Raw genomic sequence first — 21310 nt, forward strand, 5'->3', positions numbered from 1 at the left:
TTGGGCTTATATAATCTAATTTTCTGAGAAACTACATTTTGGGTTTTCATTAACTGTTACCATAATCATCATCATTAAAAGAAAAAAATGCTGGAAATAGATCACTCTGTGTGTAATGAATCTATAGAATATATGAGTTTCACTTTTTGAATTGAATGACTTAAACTAACGTTTTGATTATATTCTAATTCTTTGAGAAGGACTAGTGTATATATAGTAAATAATATGGTAAGAACTAATTGTGCTTTGTTTTGGTGCAATAACAAGAATTGTTACTTCTGTGCAGGTACCATTGATGTTTGGAGCCTTCTGGTTGGACGGGAACCTGTCCATCATTATCAGCACTACCAAAAGATCCAGGCACTTGCTCTGTGCCCAGAAACCGCTGCTATAGCAACAGCATCTAGTTTCCAAATTAAAGTGGAGAGTCCTGATGATAAAGGCTATTGGAGGACTAGCTGCAATTTTCACACTCAGAAATTGGTACGCTTTTTATTTATTGTGAAATTGGAATTGGCCTGTGTTGAAAAAATTATTTCTCTATATACCTAATGATCGGGATATTTTCTGTAGAGAGTCCTAATAGTAAAGAGTATAAAGCAACAGGTTTGTATGGAAAGATGTGTCCTGTTTGTCTGAAAAGTTTCATTTGAGACTACATACATAATAGTAAAATGCAATTATTCTGACATATTATTGTCCAATTATAGTGATAATGCAGCAAAAAAGTCGACGAATAGAAACATGGGTCTTCCAGCAGATGACAATGAAGTCTCTGAGCTAGCCCTGGCTGGTTTCATCGATTTCATTGTGATCTTCAGGAACCAGGTAAGTAGATATTACATGTATTTGTATGATAGGTGTCCAATAGTTCGGAATATCCTCAGCAGTCACGAGGAAGATACTTCCGAGTTATCATCATATTTAAAATAAATCTTTCATACATTTCCCCTATACACACAACATCAATAAACCGTTATAATCTAAAAAAATTCCACGTATCCCACGTTTTCTTTGAATTTCGCGCCATTTGTTTACATACATCCCAGGTCCGGTTTGTTGATGTTTCTTGCTGCTAATCCTTTCTTTCCTTGCATGCATTGCAGGCTGTAATGAGCGTGCATGTTGCTGCTCCCAACAGTTCATGTTTGTTTTCATTGCTCGTCCCCGCTGACATCCTTGCCTGTAAAGCGTTGTTCCAACCATGGTACCAAAATTTTATCCCCCACTATGTTGACACTATATATTCTGAACCGCTTAAGTTCTCTTTTGTCTACCAGAACCCTCGTCCTCACTTTTTAGCCACCCCAGGGTCGCCATCAGGGCAGTACTACTGCTGTTAGGGGCCTGGCCACATGGCTGAAAGAAAGGGGCCCACACGACTCGTGGCTTTCCCTGCCCCCCACTCGCGGCAACCCGCTGCAGACATTGAAGACCCTATTATACTTATTAGTTTTCCCAGGTCCGGAATGCGCATGCGCCATCCCAGGTCGCTGGGTACATGTACTGGCGCGCTAACAGTGAATAACTAGATTGGATGCGTGAGCACAAAACACATAGCCACCCAATAAACCAAACGTCATCATTGATGTGTAGTATACCCTCCGAGGTCTCTCTGGGACGAGACCATTTAATGGTTATAGGACACGTAAGTGGGGAAGGCTCAAATTGTGACGTCGGAGGTCATGTGATGAGCAGGCAGCGCGGAGAACAGAAGCAACATTTCAGTGATAAGTATATTAACATCATATAAACATGTGCAATCTAGTAATAAAATTATTTAAAAAAATAATATCTCAGTGAACTCCTTTAACCTCACATACCAAACCAGAAGATGAGAAAATAAAGCCTTTACAGTGGATGTGGCCTAGTTTGCTTCTGGTTGGAAAAATAGATTCCTCTCTGGCCCTACGTGGTCAGGCTTGGTTCACAAGTCTTTTTGAGCAGTTCTTTTGTGAAAAATTATGACCGTAAATAATTTTTTCTTATTAGAAAATCTGATCATGACTTTTGCACTTTTGACGTCAATTTTCGCCCCATAGAAGTGAATAGATTCAAATCCGTCATACTGCAAAAAAAACAAATTTGAAATTGGCCTTGTGCTGTTTTCAAACCGCTGTAATATTGACAAAATGTTAGCATCCATATTGGGGTATGCTCACATGGAGGAATTTTCCTGGCGGAATTCCCTGCGGATTCGGCCGCAAAATTCCGCCTTCCATTTATTTCAATGGGAGTCAGATGCTTTTTTTTCCCCCACTAGCGATTATTTCAGCTTGCGGGAAAAACAAGCGTCCTGCTCGATCTCGAATTTCCCATTGATATCAATGGGAGGGAGGAATCTTCCTGACGTCGGCAGGAATAGTTACGCAACGGATTTTGTAGTGGGACCCGCCACGCAATAACTGTCGTGTCAACTAGCCCTTACGATACACGGTCCTTGCACAATTTTAGTCATCCGAATTTAGAACACCATAGGGTACTATTATCGAAGTTCACTTCTGGACAGGAGTTTCAAAGTAAAGGCGGGAGACGCAGCAGGTATATCAGGTGGGCCCTAATTCAATGCCACTTCCAGCATATATTTGAAGGTGCTCTGCCGTTACAAGTGCGTTTTTTTATGTCTGTACGAAAGTCCAGAAACTTCTAGCGCTAGGTTGAATAAATATTACCGTGCATACCCTTACACTTACATACTTGGGTTTAGATGTGGACAATAAATTATTAGTATTATAGAGTTGAAATGGTCACCCAACAATCCAGCTTATTCAGGAGCCTTTCTTACTCTCTCCTGAATGAGCCGAAAGGCTGCCTTTGTCTCCATGATACTTCTACTATGGGACTGTGGACAAGGGTTCTTCTGATGCTTTGTTCCTAATTTTAATGCCTTCCACTGCTGCTTATCTACGATGTTTAATAAATTATTAATGTCCATAAGAAGAGTGTATTAAACTGTGTTAAGCTGTAAATTGCAGGACTAACATGTTAAGAGCCGACCGAGATAATGTGCCTTGTGACCCCGTAAGGATAAATTCACTGCTCTGAATTCAAGTATCACTGCTTGTAAATTGTATAGGGATGATATATTGCAGCTAGCAGAACGTAGATTGAATTGGCAAGAAAAAAAACATCCATAAGAAAGTAGCCCTCTGCTAGTAGGTCTCATAAAAATTACTGCGCTAGCAAGAAACTTTCCGAAGAATCAGCAGCTATGTTATACTAGGCGGTGGGGCAATGAAACCGGCACCCCAGTTATACGCTTTGCGTGGATGTGCGGATTGCTCCACACACATCAGCACTGGATTTATTGAATAACCAGTAACGTGTAACGTAATGCCGCAACACCAACCCTATTCTTACACGTTCTGTCCTGTATCGGCTTACCTTATTGCTGCACTGTAGCCATTTTTTAGGGGTATCTGTGTTAACTACCATTCTCATAGAAAAGGCACATTATTTGCTGTGATTATTTTCCACGTTAACGTGTATACTCTTAAAGGGACACTATGGACAAAACTGATACTCTGTGTAATGCCTAGTGCACAATCTACAGATGTGGAAGAATTGCCGTGGAATTTTGGTGCAGATTCTGGAAATTCTATTCTTACATAGCAGAATTCAGTTCAGGTTTTAAGGCATTCTGCAGATTTTAAAACCAACAGCATGTCTATTACAGTATGTTGTGGATTGCAAAGGGTGAAATCCACAGCAAAATCCAGATATGTAACGCATCTGAACTTACTATTAACAGTAATGTTTTGTTGCAATGGTTTTATTTATTTGTTTTTTTTGTTGTAGGTCCATTTTCTCCATTTAATTCATGACTCTTCAGGATTACCTGTCACTGTTGCAGCTGCTGAGGAGATGGTTTACCTTCTAAAGCAAGATATGCCTGAAAAAGTTCTTCACTCTACATATGGTCAACCCATTACTTGCTTGGATGTTTCAACACATCAGGCAGCATTTGGAGTTAAAAGTTATGGCTGGTTCACCCATAGTGGCAATAAGGTAAAAAGTCATGTGGATTAAAGTGAACTGAAGTTTTTAACTGGGGCATGACTTCTATGTGGTGCAGCTTCAGCCAATAGCTACAGAGCACTGAGTAAGGTCAAAAGGCGGCATCATTATGGCAGCTGCTTATGTAAAGTCCAGTAATGTGAAAAAGTCGAATATACCGATCACCTTAAAAACTTGCATCTAAAGGATTGAAAGAAATAACAGCCTTCGTATGTTTGACTCTAGTGGGTCCATTTTGCCAATCTTGTAAAAGTCATTCAGCGGTTTAAAGTTTTTCATGTATAATACACATTTTCTAACCTTTTATTTTTAGCATAGAAGAGCATGGTATGTTCATGTGTTCTATTGTGGTGGCATTCCCTCATGGATTCTAATGGTAATATATGGGTTTATTTAAAACCCTTTTTTGCTGTATTTGTGCATTAACTTTACGTTATATATTCACTTTAGTACATTGGGGCTCAAAAGGGTTGTTTTTCATCCAGACACATTGTGTCTGAGATCCCATTGTATGTGTTTTCGCCACTTTCACCCTCTCTTTCTCGGTGATTACCATACACTGTTGTTTTATATACATGGGGTTATTGTACCACCGCTACTAGTGCATAATGCAAATGATTTTTCTCCTATATAGCCATTTGGCAGCAGTGACATTGTTGTGGTTAAACTGTTTGTGTGAGCGTCTTTGTTTGTCCCTTGTGTTTTGTACACACGTTATTGTGAAACAATATAGAAATGTTATCATGTGCTTTGTATTTTTGATACACTAGTAAAGGGATTTATAAATATTGGATTGTGTGTTGCCTTATATGATTATAGGTTTGGTTATTTTGGTTGATATAGGTATGGAAATATGTGGTGTTCTTCCGGTTGGGTCTTAGTAGCTTTCATTCTCTGATCATAACATTGACTTTTTCGGGGATGGTATCCATCTTGTTATTTTTTCCTCCTCTACTTCTAGATCTTCTATAGACTTTTTCTATACCTAACTGTGTTTTTTAATAATATATAATGGTCTCCCTATGGTCATTTGATTCTGGTGAGTTATCTATTTGCTTATTTTCCTTGTCAAGCCCCGGTATGTCAATCTCAAAGTTTTTCATGAACGCTACAGTTCAAAAGCATCAATACTTTGTTGTTCAGCTTTCACATGCATGTAGGACCTCAGAACATACCAGACTTATGACAGCTCTGTTGTTCTTTATAGATACATATAGCATTCATTCTTGCTTTACCACGTGGCCGCGTGCTTTGTAATTGTTGACTAGCAGATCCTTTATTTCTAATAACTGATCCCTTCGACTCCTTCTCTGTCTCTGCCATCAGTTACCCGTCTTTTGCTGTTGAATGCCATCTTTTTGCTCTGTTCTTTAGAAGTGTGTCCAGGTCTTCATTTTCAGTATGAGTGTTGCATCATCGACATATCCAAGCTTGTTGGGGTTTCTTCCACCAGACATGAGCCTTGATCATCCTCTTTTAGTCGCCTCTTCCTCTCTCATGTTTGATTTATTTAATTTCTGCTGTCATTCTATGTTAACCTTTTTATCAGTTCTATATTTTCTTTACATTTGAATCCATATTCACTTACTTCAGCAAGACCTTTTTTTAAAGTATGTGTAGTTACACATTAGCTGTCTGACAAACATATAAGAGTATATTTGTGGCGCACATAAAGCAATTCTATTGCTTCATTTATGCCATGATATATAGTTAATCTCCTCGAGTAGTGTGCAGCTCTTTTGTATAGTCTTTGTTCTCATTTTATAATGCGAAGAGATAAAACCTGTTGCCAAGATGAGTATTTTGTTACCAAAGCTGCTGTAATGAATAACACTGAATGGGTTAAGATAATCATTACTGTGTAAACGAATCATAGCCACAGAAATGAAGTAATCCAGATGGCTGCAGTGTGCTAGGTACTGGGGACTGGTGCTTGGCACGGCTTTCCCAGCTGACATCACCCTGCAAATCAATCAGGTTGCGCCTCTTAGAATGATTACTCTCTGCACACTGAAGTGGAAGGGAGCTCTGTGATTGGACGTTTCCCATATTCACACTCCTCTTACGTTTTGGGTAAAATTGTTTAAATAATTAGTAATGAATAATTTTACATCTTTTCTCTTTGATCATAACTCTGTCTTGTTGAGTCTCACTAGTTTTATGTCCGTTGTGAGTAATGTGCATCCGATGGCCGCGATGACACTCATTAGCACTTTAAGCTTTATGATATTGACGGCACTGCAGAACATCTTCCGGTTAAATGGGATAGCTAATATAAGGGAAACATTGAGAGGCATGGTGTAAAAAAATTCAGATATGGTTTGCGTGTTATTAAATAAAGATTCTTATATACCAGAGGTGGATAAATCCCAATATGTGTCTTTGCGGTTAGAGGTTCTCTACTGGTATTTGACCTTTTGGATTATTTTCTGTTGATGTCTATAATGATTTTTATTACTAGGTCACTGAAATGGCAAAATGATTTCATGCGAATGGCTATATTGACTGCTGGGCACTTCTATCAGTGATCAACTTGTTGTAAATTGCATGCTGGTTACTGATGTTGAGTTAAAGGATGTCCTTCTTTACAACCATTTTTTATTATTATTGTTCCAATGCATCTAAAATTAAAGGAAAGCATCAGTTCAAACAGTCCTAAATTTAAAATATTCTATAATTTATCTATGGTCCCTATGCAGACCTATGTGTCTCCATGGTGACAAACTACAAACAACTCTTGTGTAGTCTGATCCTTCAGTCATATTGCCATCCATCTGTCCCCTACTTCTTGCTAACCTTATATATGTATGTTAGCAAAAAGGGGACAGATGATATGGAGTCTGATTTCAGGATCAGACTACACAGAGGTTAGTTTGGAGTCTGTTACCATGGAGACACATAGATCTCCATAGGGGCTTTATACAGAAAACAATAGGAGATTTTGCATTGACTATTCTCAAAAGATGCATTGGATCTATAAGATGGACCAACCTTTAAAATTGTAGGTGAACCAATCAGGAACCTATTACTGAATGTGAAAACAACAATTTAGTTTTGGTGAGTTTTGCACTGAAGCAATATTTTGTTAGACTTGTAATATACAGCGTTTCACTTGGTGAATAAAAAATAATAAGCATACTACGTGACTAGGCAAAATGCATTTATAGAGTAACTTAACTTTTCAAGATATCACAAATAATTACCATGAAATATAAAAAAAAAACACTTCTAATACAACACATAAATGATTTCATATTGATTGTTACAGTTTATTATGCAGGTAAGCAAAGACACACATTTCTCCCTTTATAACTATAGCCTTAAGAAGGCAATTAGGCATCTTGATATTATGGTGCCTCAGTAAGAACCCCAGTTATTACCCTCACGAGACCTATTCTTGTGAACATAGCAGCCCTCTAAGTGCAGTGGATTAGAAAGTTTATTGTTGCCCACTCTGTATCACCTTTGGGATGGCACAACAAAGTCAATTCTCTGATTTGTTAGCAGGCCCAATATTTTATATCTGCTTCAGAGTGGCCCCAAAGCCACTCTGGCTCACTGTCAAAAATGACATCAGATTGCAGCAAGCTGCTTTTTCAATTCAACATCTATTATTCATGTATCCTAAACATTTTTTGTTGCTACAAGTTTAATATGTATAGAATGAAACATAATTTCAAAACTGAATGCTAACTGGAAGGCTGCTGGATTATCTCTGGTTTTATCTCTAGGCTTGAAATTATATGTAAACCTTGCTCCACGCTAGGGCGTTGCATATACAACGATACTATATACTTATATATATATATATATTTATAAATATTCATATTATACTTATTATTTTCATATTCAAATGTATCCACAGATTTATGTATACAACCTACAAACTGGTCAGTGTCTCACGACCTTGGGTAACTCTACTGGAGACTTTACATGCATCAACCTGAAGGACAGCCCTCCTCATCTTTTAGTTACTGGCAACAGGGATAGAAGGTAAGTTAGAGGCAATACCCACATTTCAGATTAAACGTCTTGTGAGTCTTGTATAGCCTGTATTTCGGGTGATGAACATGATCATAACAGAATATGTGCCACTACAATCATTTGAAAAGCTTGTAAATATATTTGCTTGTCCTGACCATAATTTAAAACTTTTTGTTGTAAATCCACCTGCCGCCATCAACATTTCATATTGTACACAGGTGTCGGGACTTCTTACCTCTAAATCATTTGTCAATTTGGTCTGTTTACCCATATCAATAATTTTCATGATTTGTACGCTTGCAATCAATGGTAGTGATATTTGCACAAGACGATCAACAATATATAATAAAACTATTGTTTTGAGTAGATTAAAGATCACACTGGTTTACTGTGTCTTAGTAAATCTTCCCCATTGTTTTCATTTGTGAAGTTGTTAAATGTAAATGATAGTCATTCGACTTTTTCCTATTACATTGTAGCCATGATCTAAATCAGGGGTCTCAATCTCAGCTGGGTCATTACTTTCAAATTTGATACAATACAAAATTGTTATTAATCAATTAGTTATTTGAACTACTATAACAATACTACATTACTATAAGAATACTACATTACTATAATCCTACGTTGCTATAACAATACAACATTACTAGAATAATACTACATTACTATAACAATACTACATTACTATAATAATACTACATTATTATAATCCTACGTTGCTAGAACAATACAACGTTACTAGAATAATACAAAATTACATTACTATAACAATACTACATTATAACAATAATACTACATTACTATAATACTACGTTGCTATAGCAATACAACATTACTAGAATAATACTACATTACAAGAATAATACTACATTACTATAACAATACTACATTACTATAATAATACTGCTAGGTTTAAACGTAAAGAGGCTCTGTCACCAGATTATAAACCCAGCTTCTTTCACTGCACAATCACACTGTGCTGTGGATCATTATGGGCTGGAACAATGAGAAGTGTATGACGCTGATTGGTCAGCGTCATACACTTCTTTTTACAACGCCCACTTGGTCAAAAGTAAAAACACGCCCAGTTGGTCATTAAGAAACTAATTAGCATAAATCTAAAAAAGCTCATAACTTGCTCAAAAATTATCGTTTTTCAAAATAAAAACCACTGTTGTTATTTTACCACTTATAATCTGGTGACAGAGCCTCTTTAACGGAAATTTGCGAGATTTCTCCACGTGCTTATTTTAACAATTCAGTTTAAGTGTCGCTAAATGCAGTCCGGCGGCTCAGTTAGCAGCGTTTGGCAGATACACGAATGTCGAGATTGGGCAGCCCCTTTTTAGATACTGCCACAGTGCCCTCTGTAGTTACTGCCACAGTGCCCTCTGTAGTTACAGCCACAGTGCCCTCTGTAGCTGCTGCCACAGTGCCCTCTGTAGATCCTGCCACACACCCACCCGTAGATAATGCCACAGTGCCCTCTGTAGATAATGCCACACACCCCTAGATAATGTCGCAGTGCCCTCTGTAGCTGCTGCCACAGTGCCCTCTGTAGCTGCTGCCACAGTGCCCTCTGTAGCTGCTGCCACAGTGCCCTCTGTAGCTGCTGCCACAGTGCCCTCTGTAGCTGCTGCCACAGTGCCCTCTGTAGCTGCTGCCCCAGTGCCCTCTGTAGCTGCTGCCCCAGTGCCCTCTGTAGCTGCTGCCCCAGTGCCCTCTGTAGCTGCTGCCCCAGTGCCCTCTGTAGCTGCTGCCCCAGTGCCCTCTGTAGCTGCTGCCCCAGTGCCCTCTGTAGCTGCTGCCCCAGTGCCCTCTGTAGCTGCTGCCCCAGTGCCCTCTGTAGCTGCTGCCCCAGTGCCCTCTGTAGATGCTGGCCCAGTGCCCTCTGTAGATGCTGGCCCAGTGCCCTCTGTAGGTGCTGGCCCAGTGCCCTCTGTAGGTGCTGCCCCAGTGCCCTCTGTAGGTGCTGCCACAGTGCCCTCTGTAGGTGCTGCCACACACCCCTTGTAGATAGTTCCACCCCCCAGTAGGTAGCTCCATTGGGGCTCCCTCTAGGAGTGGAATCCCCAGACAGAGTTTTGCCGATGCTTTGGCCGGTGATTCCTCTGCTGGAGGAGCCCCTGACGTCACTGTCCATAGACAGTGACGTCAGGAGATCCTCCTGAACCGGAATGTGATGACAGGGGCAAACCCAGTGCCGGTGTCCCGGAGCAGAGCACTAGTATAGGCTCTTCTCTGGAACTCTGGGGAAGGCACTGACATCAGTGTCCATATATGGACAGAGATGTCAGGGGCAACCCCAGAGCTGGAGTCCCGGGCAGAGCGCTAGTATAGGCTCAGAGGCTTCATCAGAGTCCCGGAGCAGAGCCTATACTAGCGCTGTGCCCGGGACTCCGGCTCTGGGGAAGCCCTAGACATCACTGTCCATATATGGACAGCGATGTCGGGGGATTCCACAGAGTCCAGGAGCAGAGCCTATACTAGCGGCTCTGTGTACCACGGGCTGCAGATGACCGCCTCAGGGGCCGCATGTTTGAGACCCCTGATCTAAATGAAGTAAAAAAAATCTGTCAGAGGTTTGCTATATTGGAACTTGTAAATGCAGCTTAAAAGGGAATGTTGTTAATTTTAATTTCATTTATAAGATTTAATTCTGTAGAAACAAAATAATGTGTGTCCTTTTTATTAAAATGTAGCTCTTTATGTTTTATTTTTAAAGACTTCTGGGGGGGTTGAAGACACGCACTTCTTAAATTTATTGTCTGTATAGACAGTGAAGCGGTGTGTCTGCTTTATGGCAGTTGAAATGAATGGGCGTTAACTGGCAGAGAAATGTCCTAGATTATTAGTTTCCATGAAGTGATGAATTGCAGACCCTGACCAAGAGACCAGGGAGCAACAGAGGAGCTAAATACAGATCCTTATCTGTGTTAATAGTTTTGCTCTCCTGCCTTATCCATACCTCCAGCAGTAAAATAGAACTTGAACACTTTTTTTTATGATAATAAAATGACTTTGCTCTTTTTGTTCCAATCTATACAGTAAAGCTAATAAGTGAGCTGCAAAAATCAGGAAATTTTAGAATATTGTGACTGCTCTCTGTGAAAACTGAAACAAAAAAAGAAAATTAAATGGGGACAAGTCCACTGTGCTATGAGCTCATATGGCACAAAACATGTGTGCTGTTTGGCTTATAGAGCCCACCGAAGCATACAGAGGACTCATAGTTATAAGTCCGCTATATTCATAAGGGAAGTGCTCCTACCGCCCTCTCTTACCGGGGAGAGACCGCTTCTGTGTATGTGCATATATACACAGCAGTGGAAGGGACAGGGGAAGCACTTCCCTCCCTCATGAATACAGCGGACTCATTACTATATTTTTTGTGCTGTTTTGGCTAATAGTACACCTGCCCTTCAACATAACATGCTGCCCTTGTGAGTATAATTCATGTGTGAGGGTGCAACTGCACCATCTCTGTAACACATGCAGGTCAGAATTATTAGCTGATTTTCATGTAATTTCGTTTTTGATTTTTTTTTAAAAAGTTTCCATAGAAAATAACACAACCCCTAATACATATATTCAGAATATAAATTGAATCGCTATGCACAGAACATGTCTTTTTTTTAAATAGTTTTATGGGGTGGATACAGACACGTCATGCGATGATATCTCCTGGCTAAATTTGCAGCCTGCTTCTGTCTTGCAGAGATTGCAGCATATCAATCTAACAAAACCTAATACAATTAAAAAACAAAACAAAAACAATTGCAATATCACACAATCTTCCAGTGCCATCACATCTATATGAATTGCATTTTTCGAGCCTATCCCCATAAAAATATATATATGGTATTTATGAAGTGTAGTAAACCCCTTTAATATGTTCTAGCAAAAACAGAACATTCATGATGTGGAATTTTTGAAAATGTTAGATTTTAGCCTATTACTCTACAGTAGGGTCTCCTAGCATTAGATATCCGTCTTTGACTTCATGGTTTTACAACTGGTCTAAACTTTGTGGATAGTGAAGCAGCAGAACACGTTACCAGATGACTTTTTTGGCAAACCATTCCTGCTCTCCCTCTACTGAAATGGGGATTTGGAAAAGCTGTGTCTCGTCTTGTCAAGCAGACACTTACCACCTTCCCTTTCCAGGCACCTGCACCCTTCCCCAATCCTCAGGACCACAGGAGGAAAGATGCCACAGAGTTCTGGACTCATGCCAGAGCTTGTTATTTCAGTGCACTGGATCGTGACATGCTTGATAAATTATTCTTCTCATTTCAGCCTGTGTTCTCTTCCAAAACATCGATTTACCAGATTGATAAGTACTCATTTCCAGGACTGTATAGGTCATAGCTAAGTAAATGATATCCCCAAGATAACTGAGCAAGCTTTCTTAAACTCTTTTGTTTTTATTTTAAATTTATAAGACATACACAATATACATATACACAATTTCAGTACTGTTCAGCCATTGCTGAATTCTTAGCAGGTCAGTGGAATTTTTGGGTTTGGTGTATTGTAAAAAACAGATTTTGGAGTCTGCAGTTGGAACGTTTAGTTTTTTCATTGGGTGTATTGATATTAGTGGTTTCAATGGGTGGAACCTTTATCTAGATAGTTGTTTAAATAGTAACATCTTGATACTTAAAAGATACATTGCAATTTATTGTGGCTAATGTGTCGGGAATAATTTTATTTTATTATCAAGATTGACCCCCATATTAAGGTTACAGGGGTGTAAAATGTATTCGTTGCTGAGCAATGTATAAAAACAGAATCTGGTCCAAAGAGGATCACAAGTCAAAACCTTTATTCACCAAATAGTCTCTCTCTGCTTACAAGGAAACTGTGTTCAGTTTGAATTGTGGCTTTTTCAGCATCTGTGTCCTGGGTCTTGTGTATCCATAGCATCATTTTATTGTTTTATAGATATTCATAAAATGTTAGAGTACCTGTCGTTAAAGGTGACTTTCTAGAATGAACTGTCATAAGTGTGTACATGAGGAATAGCACTATTAAATGATCTGTATACTGCATTTATCATCAGTTTTCCCTTCCGAATGCTCTATTTGTAATTTTCAGTTTTTCCTAAACTTGGCTCCAAAAGGGGTGGATCCTAGCTGCTATGATTTCTCCCATATACATCACACACAGAGAAGAGGAGATCCTGCTTCTCTCGCTCTCTCTCTCTCTATTTCTTTCTTACTCTTATACACACACACACACGCAGCAGCAGCATGGAGGACATTATACAGCAGTAAGGAGCAGTATAGCTGTGTATCTAGTTCTGGTGTGAGACAGTAAGACACTTACTAGGAGCTGCAGCATCTGTCTTTCCGTATCTCTCTCTGTCTCTCTTCAGCTACTCTCTCCTCCGCCTCCCCTTTCCATAGACTTTTATGGGCAGCAGCTGTAACCTAATCAGTGAACTGAAAATCCGCCTTCATCTCTGCCTAACTGAATACAGATTTTATAAAGTGAATAGAGAGTGAGTGACAAGTGTTTGAGGAAGGTGAGGCAGAGAAGAGTCTGATAAGTGGAGAAAGAAATATTTTTCTGTAATAAAGTTGTTTTTTTTTATCACTGCTTGTTTGCATTAAACAATTATTTTTGTTAGAAGGAACATTATATGTAATTTATCACTTAATTACATTCAATAGCATTAAGTAGAAAACTGTATTACCTTGATCAAACACTTGTAAAAACACCAATATTAGGCTAAATTAACACTGGGTTCGGGATTTATACTTTTCGTCCAGACGTATGCAATTGTGCAACCATGTGGTGTAGTTTTTCTGTATACTGTTGTATCGAAGAGCACAATCTACTGCGTGTTTCAATACATTTGAGGCTGTGGGACCTCCACCTATTCCGGCCAAATGTATAACAAAAGGATACCATTTTGGCATACATTTTACCATGGGCACATCAGCGTACATTCTGAGAGATTTTCTCATCATATGCAGCTACAGTGCCCCACAGATGTGATGTGAATCAAGCATAAGATAGAAAAGCGAACAGCGTCCAGACTTCAATGCGAAGTCTTATTTACCAAGTGTCTACTCGAAATCTCAGCTATATCTGGAGCCTTTCAGAAGAAATTACAGTGTTACAAATTATACATAAATAGATGAATACTCAATCAATAAATAAAAATCTAATCCATATAAATACACTACCGTTCAGAAGTTTGGGGTCACCCAGACAATTTTGTGTTTTCCATGAAAACTCACACTTATATTTATCAAATGAGTTGCAAAATGACTAGAAAATATAGTCAAGACATTGACAAGGTTAGAAATAATGATTTTTATTTGAAATAATAATTTTCTCCTTCAAACTTTGCTTTCGTCAAAGAATGCTCCATTTGCAGCAATTACAGCATTGCAGACCTTTGGTATTCTAGCTGTTAATTTGCTGAGGTAATCGGGGGAAATTTCACCCCATGCCTCCAGAAGCCCCTCCCACAAGTTGGATTGGCTTGATGGGCACTTCTTGCGTACCATAACAGCTCTATGGGGTTGAGATCTGGTGACTGCGCTGGCCACTCCATTACAGATAGAATACCAGCTGCCTGCTTCCCAAAGCAACCCCAGACCATCACATTACCTCCACCATGCTTGACAGATGGCGTCAGGCACTCTTCCAGCATCTTTTCAGTTCTGCGTCTCACAAATGTTCTTCTGTGTGATCCAAACACCTCAAACTTCGATTCGTCTGTCCATAACACTTTTTTCCAATCTTCCTCTGTCCAATGTCTGTGTGCTTTTGCCCATATTAATCTTTTCCTTTTATTAGCCAGTCTCAGATATGGCTTTTTCATTGCCACTCTGCCCTGAAGGCCAGCATCCCGGAGTCGCCTCTTCACTGTAGACGTTGACACTGGCGTTTTGCGGGTACTATTTCATTAAGTTGCCAGTTAGGGACCTGTGAGGCGTCTATTTCTCAAACTAGAGACTCTAATGTACTTGTCTTGTTGCTCAGTTGTGCAGCGGGGCCTCCCACTTCTCTTTCTACTCTGGTTAGAGCCTGTGTGTGCTGTCCCCTGAAGGGAGTAGTACACACCGTTGTAGGAAATCTTCAGTTTCTTTGCAATTGTCCTGCTCTGCTTCCAACCGCATTCATGACCAAGGCTGTCGTTGTTACAGCCCTGGCTCATGCTACATTATATGTTTTATACATACACATATATATTATATATATATATATATATGTGTGTATATATATACATATACGCTGTATACATACACACTATATATATATATATATATATACATACATATATGGACACTTCCCTTTACAATCCCCCTGTTGTCGGGGACTCGACAATGCAATTTGGGGAAGTGTTTGTGGGGTTCTATTTACCCCCTCAACCTCCCCGGTTACTGGTAATGGTCTGAGATGGAAGGAAGTATACTATTGGACCTAGATATTCGACATCAGTTATCTCCTCAAGGACACCTTCCCGCCAGTCCTCTGACTCTGGAGTCTAGTGTCCAAAGAAACAAAACCTCAAAGTTCACAGAATGAACATGAAATTAAATCTCCTAGTCCATAGAACGAAGTTGAGATAAAACTCACAGTCCATAGAACGAAGCCTCGAAGCTCATCAGACGAAGTTGAAATGAAACCTTAATAGTCCATAGAACGAAGAAATCTTCATAGTCCATAGAACGGGGTTGAAATAAACTCACAGTCCATAGAACGAAGCCTCAAAGCTCATATGAAAACCTCAAAGTCCATGAACCGCAGATTTCTTGTTCTTTCTTGCTTGGAGTTTCTTCCTCTTGAGTGGCGTCAGCAGGTCTTTCCAGTGGCCGATCCAATTTTAGCATGCCGACCCATGTAAGGCTACTTGTGCCCTCATATGGTCAGCCTTGGAATGGCTTAGCCCGCCTTTCAACAACCTTTTGTACGTGATCCATTACTTTTCCCAGCATCTTGATTGAAGACGAAACAATCTTTGTGGGCCGATATCCAGGTCTTTATCATGGCAGGTTATCATCCCCGAGGAGGAGGTGAGGTCTTGGTACCCAGGAATCTACTGTGGGGTGGAGCATCGCCTTCCATTTCCCCTCTGACATTCAATCCATCATCATATTGACCATACCAGTTCTCAGGTTGAGGTGGCAAATACCTACAAGGGTGTGTGAATACCTTACCTGTCCCTAAGGGTTCCTACACACTACCCAATCATACAAACAAAGTGAAAAATAACCAAACATACAAAAATATTCCCCCACCAACCAGAGGTATATGTACATATAGAGATTCATGCTCAAACAGCATCTCACACTACTCCTCCATAAACACGTGCAAGGTACACATGTAAATGATGTGACTACAGGCTGTAAATATATGCCCGCCTCCATGTACATACTCGCTGTGGGACGGGCACGTCCTCACTGAGTATGCCTATGTTGCGGACACATATCAACACCTAGAATGTCTATATGTACACCTTGAAAATTTTGTACGACCCATTGATTAAGATTTACACTTTACAAATATATATACACATACAATAATAAACAATTCTGGGTCGCAGGACTGTATCACTATGTCTTTAGACCCCGTCTACGAATGTATTCGTGGCTTTCTGCTTGACCTCGTTGTATTTGGTCAACCAGTCCTTTCATTCGTTGGTACACGCAGAACAGTCCAACGTACATAATCGCCACAAGAGTGAGAAGGATTATCACTGGGTGGATGAGCAAGTTGAAGAAGGAAGTGGCCTTGGGACTATATCCGAACAAGCTCTCCCACCAAGACACTTCCGCATCCATCCAACTGAATAGTGGCTTGGTGTTGGGAATCTTTCAGTTTCTCCACGACATCCTCTTCCTCATTGAAGTCTAGCAGGAGATTTCTTTGTTCGATGCCAAACCCAAGAGGAATCGTCTGGAGTCTCACAGGGGTGTCTGGACGGATGTTGAGCCATTTTTCAGGTGTCACCGGAGTTCTTCCCTTCTGATCTGCCACATCAACGCCTAATATGTGATTAAGGGTACAGTATGCTTCTGGCAGGAGTATGCCTCTTTCAAAGCAGTTAGTCGCGTGGCATTCTGCATTAGATACCAGCACCAATATCCTTGACCCATATCTTGAGGAGGGCATTGGATTAGTCTTCATATCACAGGACCCCTCGGTATCCCAACACTGGTGTAGGTCAGGATATCCGAGGGGAGCTGTGGATGAAGCACTGTTTTTGTGGTTCCTCACAATTCTCAGGTTTGTGGAGCTATATCCCTGTCTTGCCAAACCCATTATCTTAAAATCAAGATATGGGTGTAATGCCAGGGTTACCTCCCCCTGTCCAAAGTTTCCTAACTCCAATTAAACACAAAAGAATGAGCCATACTGTTATTCTCTGTATTTAATTGCACTCGCATTAGGCCTCAGATGAAGTTGTGTTACCTGTCTGAACCCCCCCAGGTCTAGGTGCACAGAATAACATAAAACACTACACCGTGAACTTATGTTACCTGTTCGCACCACCCAACCTGAGTTCACAGTATAATAACAACTTCAACGTTATCCTAATAGAGAGCAATTAAAACATTGGGCGCAAATACACCACTATCCAATGGTTGATTCTCCAGTTGTTTTCCTGGAGTGGTTTTCTAATTATGCATTATAAATACAGGCAACACCCATATAGTATAAATACATATTACTGATAACCAGGGATATACCACCATAGAATATGTGAAAGAACCACAAAATAAAAACACAAATGAAAACAAACGGACAACTGGGGACAAACACAACAGACCATAAACAACCATTACAGACATAACACCAGACTGAACATGCAATTTATGGCCAACTTCCTAAACTCCTCCCTAGTTGTGGTTGGTCATTTAGACTCTTGAGCACGTGGCGGAGCACATAAGGCTGTAAGGAGACTCTTATGCAGCCATTTTGTCTAAACCCACGTTTTGTTGTGACGTGGCCATTTTCTATTGACATTTCACTGGGCTTTCCATGGTAGCTTATGCCGTGGCAGTTCCTCGCAATATATCCCATCTGTCCACATTTAAAGCATTTAACAGGACCACATTTCTTAGTACTCAAAGACTCGCAGTACTTCGCAATGTGGCCTGATCCGGCACATGCAAAACATTTAACAGTACATGCTCTGCTGGACTTAGGGCAGTCAGCAGTGCATGAGCTCTTAAAGTTCTGCATGGCTAGGGAAGCACTTCTAAATATCGTACGATTACATCTGCGTAACACTTTTGTAACAATGTTACCTTCAGGATTCCGGATGGGATCACGATTTGTGACATCTGATCCATCACTCTTACTACTTCCCCCTTTTTGCCCTGTAGAGGGCAAACTTACAGCAGAATCAGGCCTTGAAAAAGACAAGGCCGGTAACATTTTTGAGAAATCTTTTATGATGTTTTGCATACTGGCAACCAATTGTGACCTAGTAGCAAGCTCATCATTCAACTTGGCAATGATGGCATCCGTAGAGGCCACCTTATCCTTAAACGCATTGATCACAGCATAAGACCCAGTCAGCTGTGCATCAATATCATCACCATGATTTCTCAAATCTATCACCTGCGATTCCAGCATGCAAATTTGCTGATCTCTACATTGGGCATTCTCTGCCAGTTGTGTCTGCAAATCACAAACCTGCTTCACATTGTTGGCACAACACTGGCAGTGAAGGTTTGGGGAATCACTCTTCATTTCTGAGTGATCAGGCTTCCACGTCTCCTCATACACACAGATTAATTTAGCGAGCATGTGGAGACGTTTGGAGGTTTTGTTAAGAACACTCCTCTTGCTAATACACAACTTATCATGTGCATAAGCCTCGTCCAGCAGAGTGGACCACAGCATTCCTGCTGACTTGTATGTCGTGGGTGTTTACTGGATTAAATTTACTGTTTTTGGCGAGGTGTTTAAGTGTGGAGAAGTCCATACTCACTGTTCCAGAAGTAATCTCCGTCTGCGTTGTCCTCCTTGTCACCCGCTGTTTTGAAAAAGGTCCTTTTCTTCCAGGAACGCATTTTCCCGATCAGCTGGACTTCACCGGAAGAACACCGGCGTTGATACTTCTGCAAACTCTTTTGTATAAGTTGCTCGCTCGCCTGACGATTCGTCGCCGTAGAGCCGCATGCCACAAAGCAAAATAAAAGACGTTAATACCTCAGAAAATAAAACAAAAAACAATAGGTTCGCTGATCAATTATATCCTGTATCAAGCCTTAAATAAAATTGTGTTATTCGTCTGAACTTCAAAAAGGTCTAGGCGCACAGTATAACTCAACACTACACCGTGTATGTATGTTACCTGTCCACGCCTCGCCGCCTATCTTCAGTTCACGTTTTGACACAATTTTACTGTACAAAAATACAGAAATAAATTGACAACAGTTCAGGCTGGCTCGCCAATGTTAAAGGGGGTGGGGTAATAGCGAGATTCACTGGTTAGTGGCACCCACTATTACTACCGCCTTTATAATCAGGGTCACTGGGGTTATGCCTAGTTCGCCTACCTTTTCCTTATACGAACGTCGATCTAATTGCTTTAGCGGCTACTCAAGGGAATAAGACCGTATAGTAAATAAAGGTAATATTTATTAACATACAGTAATCACTCTCATATATAAATTACAGTAACTAATCACAGTACAGTATAAACACGGTATCACACTCCTAATTATACCGCCACCCACTTACCTAAACATACACAGAATACAGTTACGTTACAACACAATACACATAAGTTACTTGTGATTCTCACACGCTCTCTATCTCTATCCCACTCCCTCCTAATATAACGTTCCCTATACACTAAGGGTTAATACGGGATAATGAGGAACAAGGGGAATGGGTTACTATGTAAAACAGACAGCAAGGGTTAACTCAGGGACTCTGGGACAGCAAGGGTTGACTCTGGGACAGCAAGGGTTAACTCAGGGACTCTGGGACAGCAAGGGTTAACTCAGGGACTCTGGGACAGCAAGGGTTAACTCAGGGACTCTGGGACAGCAAGGGTTAACTCAGGGACTCTGGGACAGCAAGGGTTAACTCAGGGACTCAGGGAGAGTAGGGACAGTACTCAGGGGGAGCAAGGATTACAGCAGGAGACAGGGAGAGACAGGGTTAAGTGTAGCTATTGCTACACTTCATACTTAGCGTAACTCGTTGGTGGCAGAAGCAGGAGCCATAGCAGGAGACAGCAGCAGGTCGTTGGAGGAGAGCCAGTTCCTAGTGGTGTGAGAGGCAGGCAGGCAGGTCCCAGCTGGTGGTGAGGTCATCTTCAGCTAGCTTCTGCTCCTGAGCGTACCGACGCAGGGCTATTTAACCCTGTCAGTACGCTTGCAGCAGGGGATGTGGCGCCTGCCCTTGGCTAGCATGGGTCGGCATGGTGATAATGTATCACCAGCCGACTCATGAGCGCCCGCACGAGACAGTCCGTGCGCGCGGGAGACTTGAAATGGAGACGGGATAACTATCCCTTGTCTCCATGGTTTCCTAACAAAGCAGGGCAATGCTAATTGTCCTGCTCTGCTTCCAACCGTATTCATGACCAGGGCTGTTGTTGTTACAGCCCTGGCTCATGATACATTATATGTTTTATACATACACATATATATATATATTATATATATATATATATATATATATATATATACATATACACTGTATACATAAACACTATATATATATATGGACACTTCCATATATGGAGGATAGGGGCACTAGCCTTTAAATGTTTCCAGACAGGAATATGTGGTCTGCTGCAAATTTTTTCTGCCAAAACCCTTCCCCTGACTCTCCTGACCGTATCAAAATCACTCATCATCATATCCATTGGACAAGAGTGCGTCTAGGCTCCAAAAGCCTAGTGATGCCCCTAAATTGCGCAAATAGTTGTACTTATAGTGTTTGAAAAAGCATTGCCCATTAATGGTGCCAGATACAGCAGTGCCTATTTGTGGTTACAGATACTGCTCTACCCATTGTGCCAGAAAATACAGTACCTTATAGTACCTATTACTAGTGCCAGTCCTAACAATGCCTCTACATTTATGACCTGTTCCACAAGCACAAACAAGACTGATCGATCTAGCACAAGCCATCTTGCTTTATTCATGCATGATGGGCAGCAGTGAGTGATCCTGGACAGTAGTGCTTACACTGCAATGGCCACCACATCATCCGAGGTTGTGGGTGGGGTTTCTTGTTGTCGTCATTCATACGCCCTGAAGATATGGCGTTGTAACATGTATAAAGGAAAGCTAAATGCAAGCTGGAACATGTA

The 21310-nt window shown here is 40.7% G+C and overlaps 1 protein-coding gene across 1 annotated transcript in view; it reads left to right on the plus strand.

Annotated features, from left to right (window-relative positions):
- Window positions 1-21310, plus strand: part of FBXW8 (F-box and WD repeat domain containing 8) — a 154693-nt gene that overhangs the window by 125733 nt on the left and 7650 nt on the right. Inside the window, exons 6-8 of the mRNA XM_075835208.1 lie at window positions 287-483; window positions 3799-4008; window positions 7883-8010. Coding sequence (XP_075691323.1) covers window positions 287-483; window positions 3799-4008; window positions 7883-8010 — 535 coding nt within the window. The remainder of the gene's footprint in view (window positions 1-286; window positions 484-3798; window positions 4009-7882; window positions 8011-21310) is intronic.

The sequence above is a fragment of the Rhinoderma darwinii genome, chromosome 1 (assembly GCF_050947455.1).
Source record: "Rhinoderma darwinii isolate aRhiDar2 chromosome 1, aRhiDar2.hap1, whole genome shotgun sequence".
Classification (NCBI taxonomy): domain Eukaryota; kingdom Metazoa; phylum Chordata; class Amphibia; order Anura; family Rhinodermatidae; genus Rhinoderma; species Rhinoderma darwinii.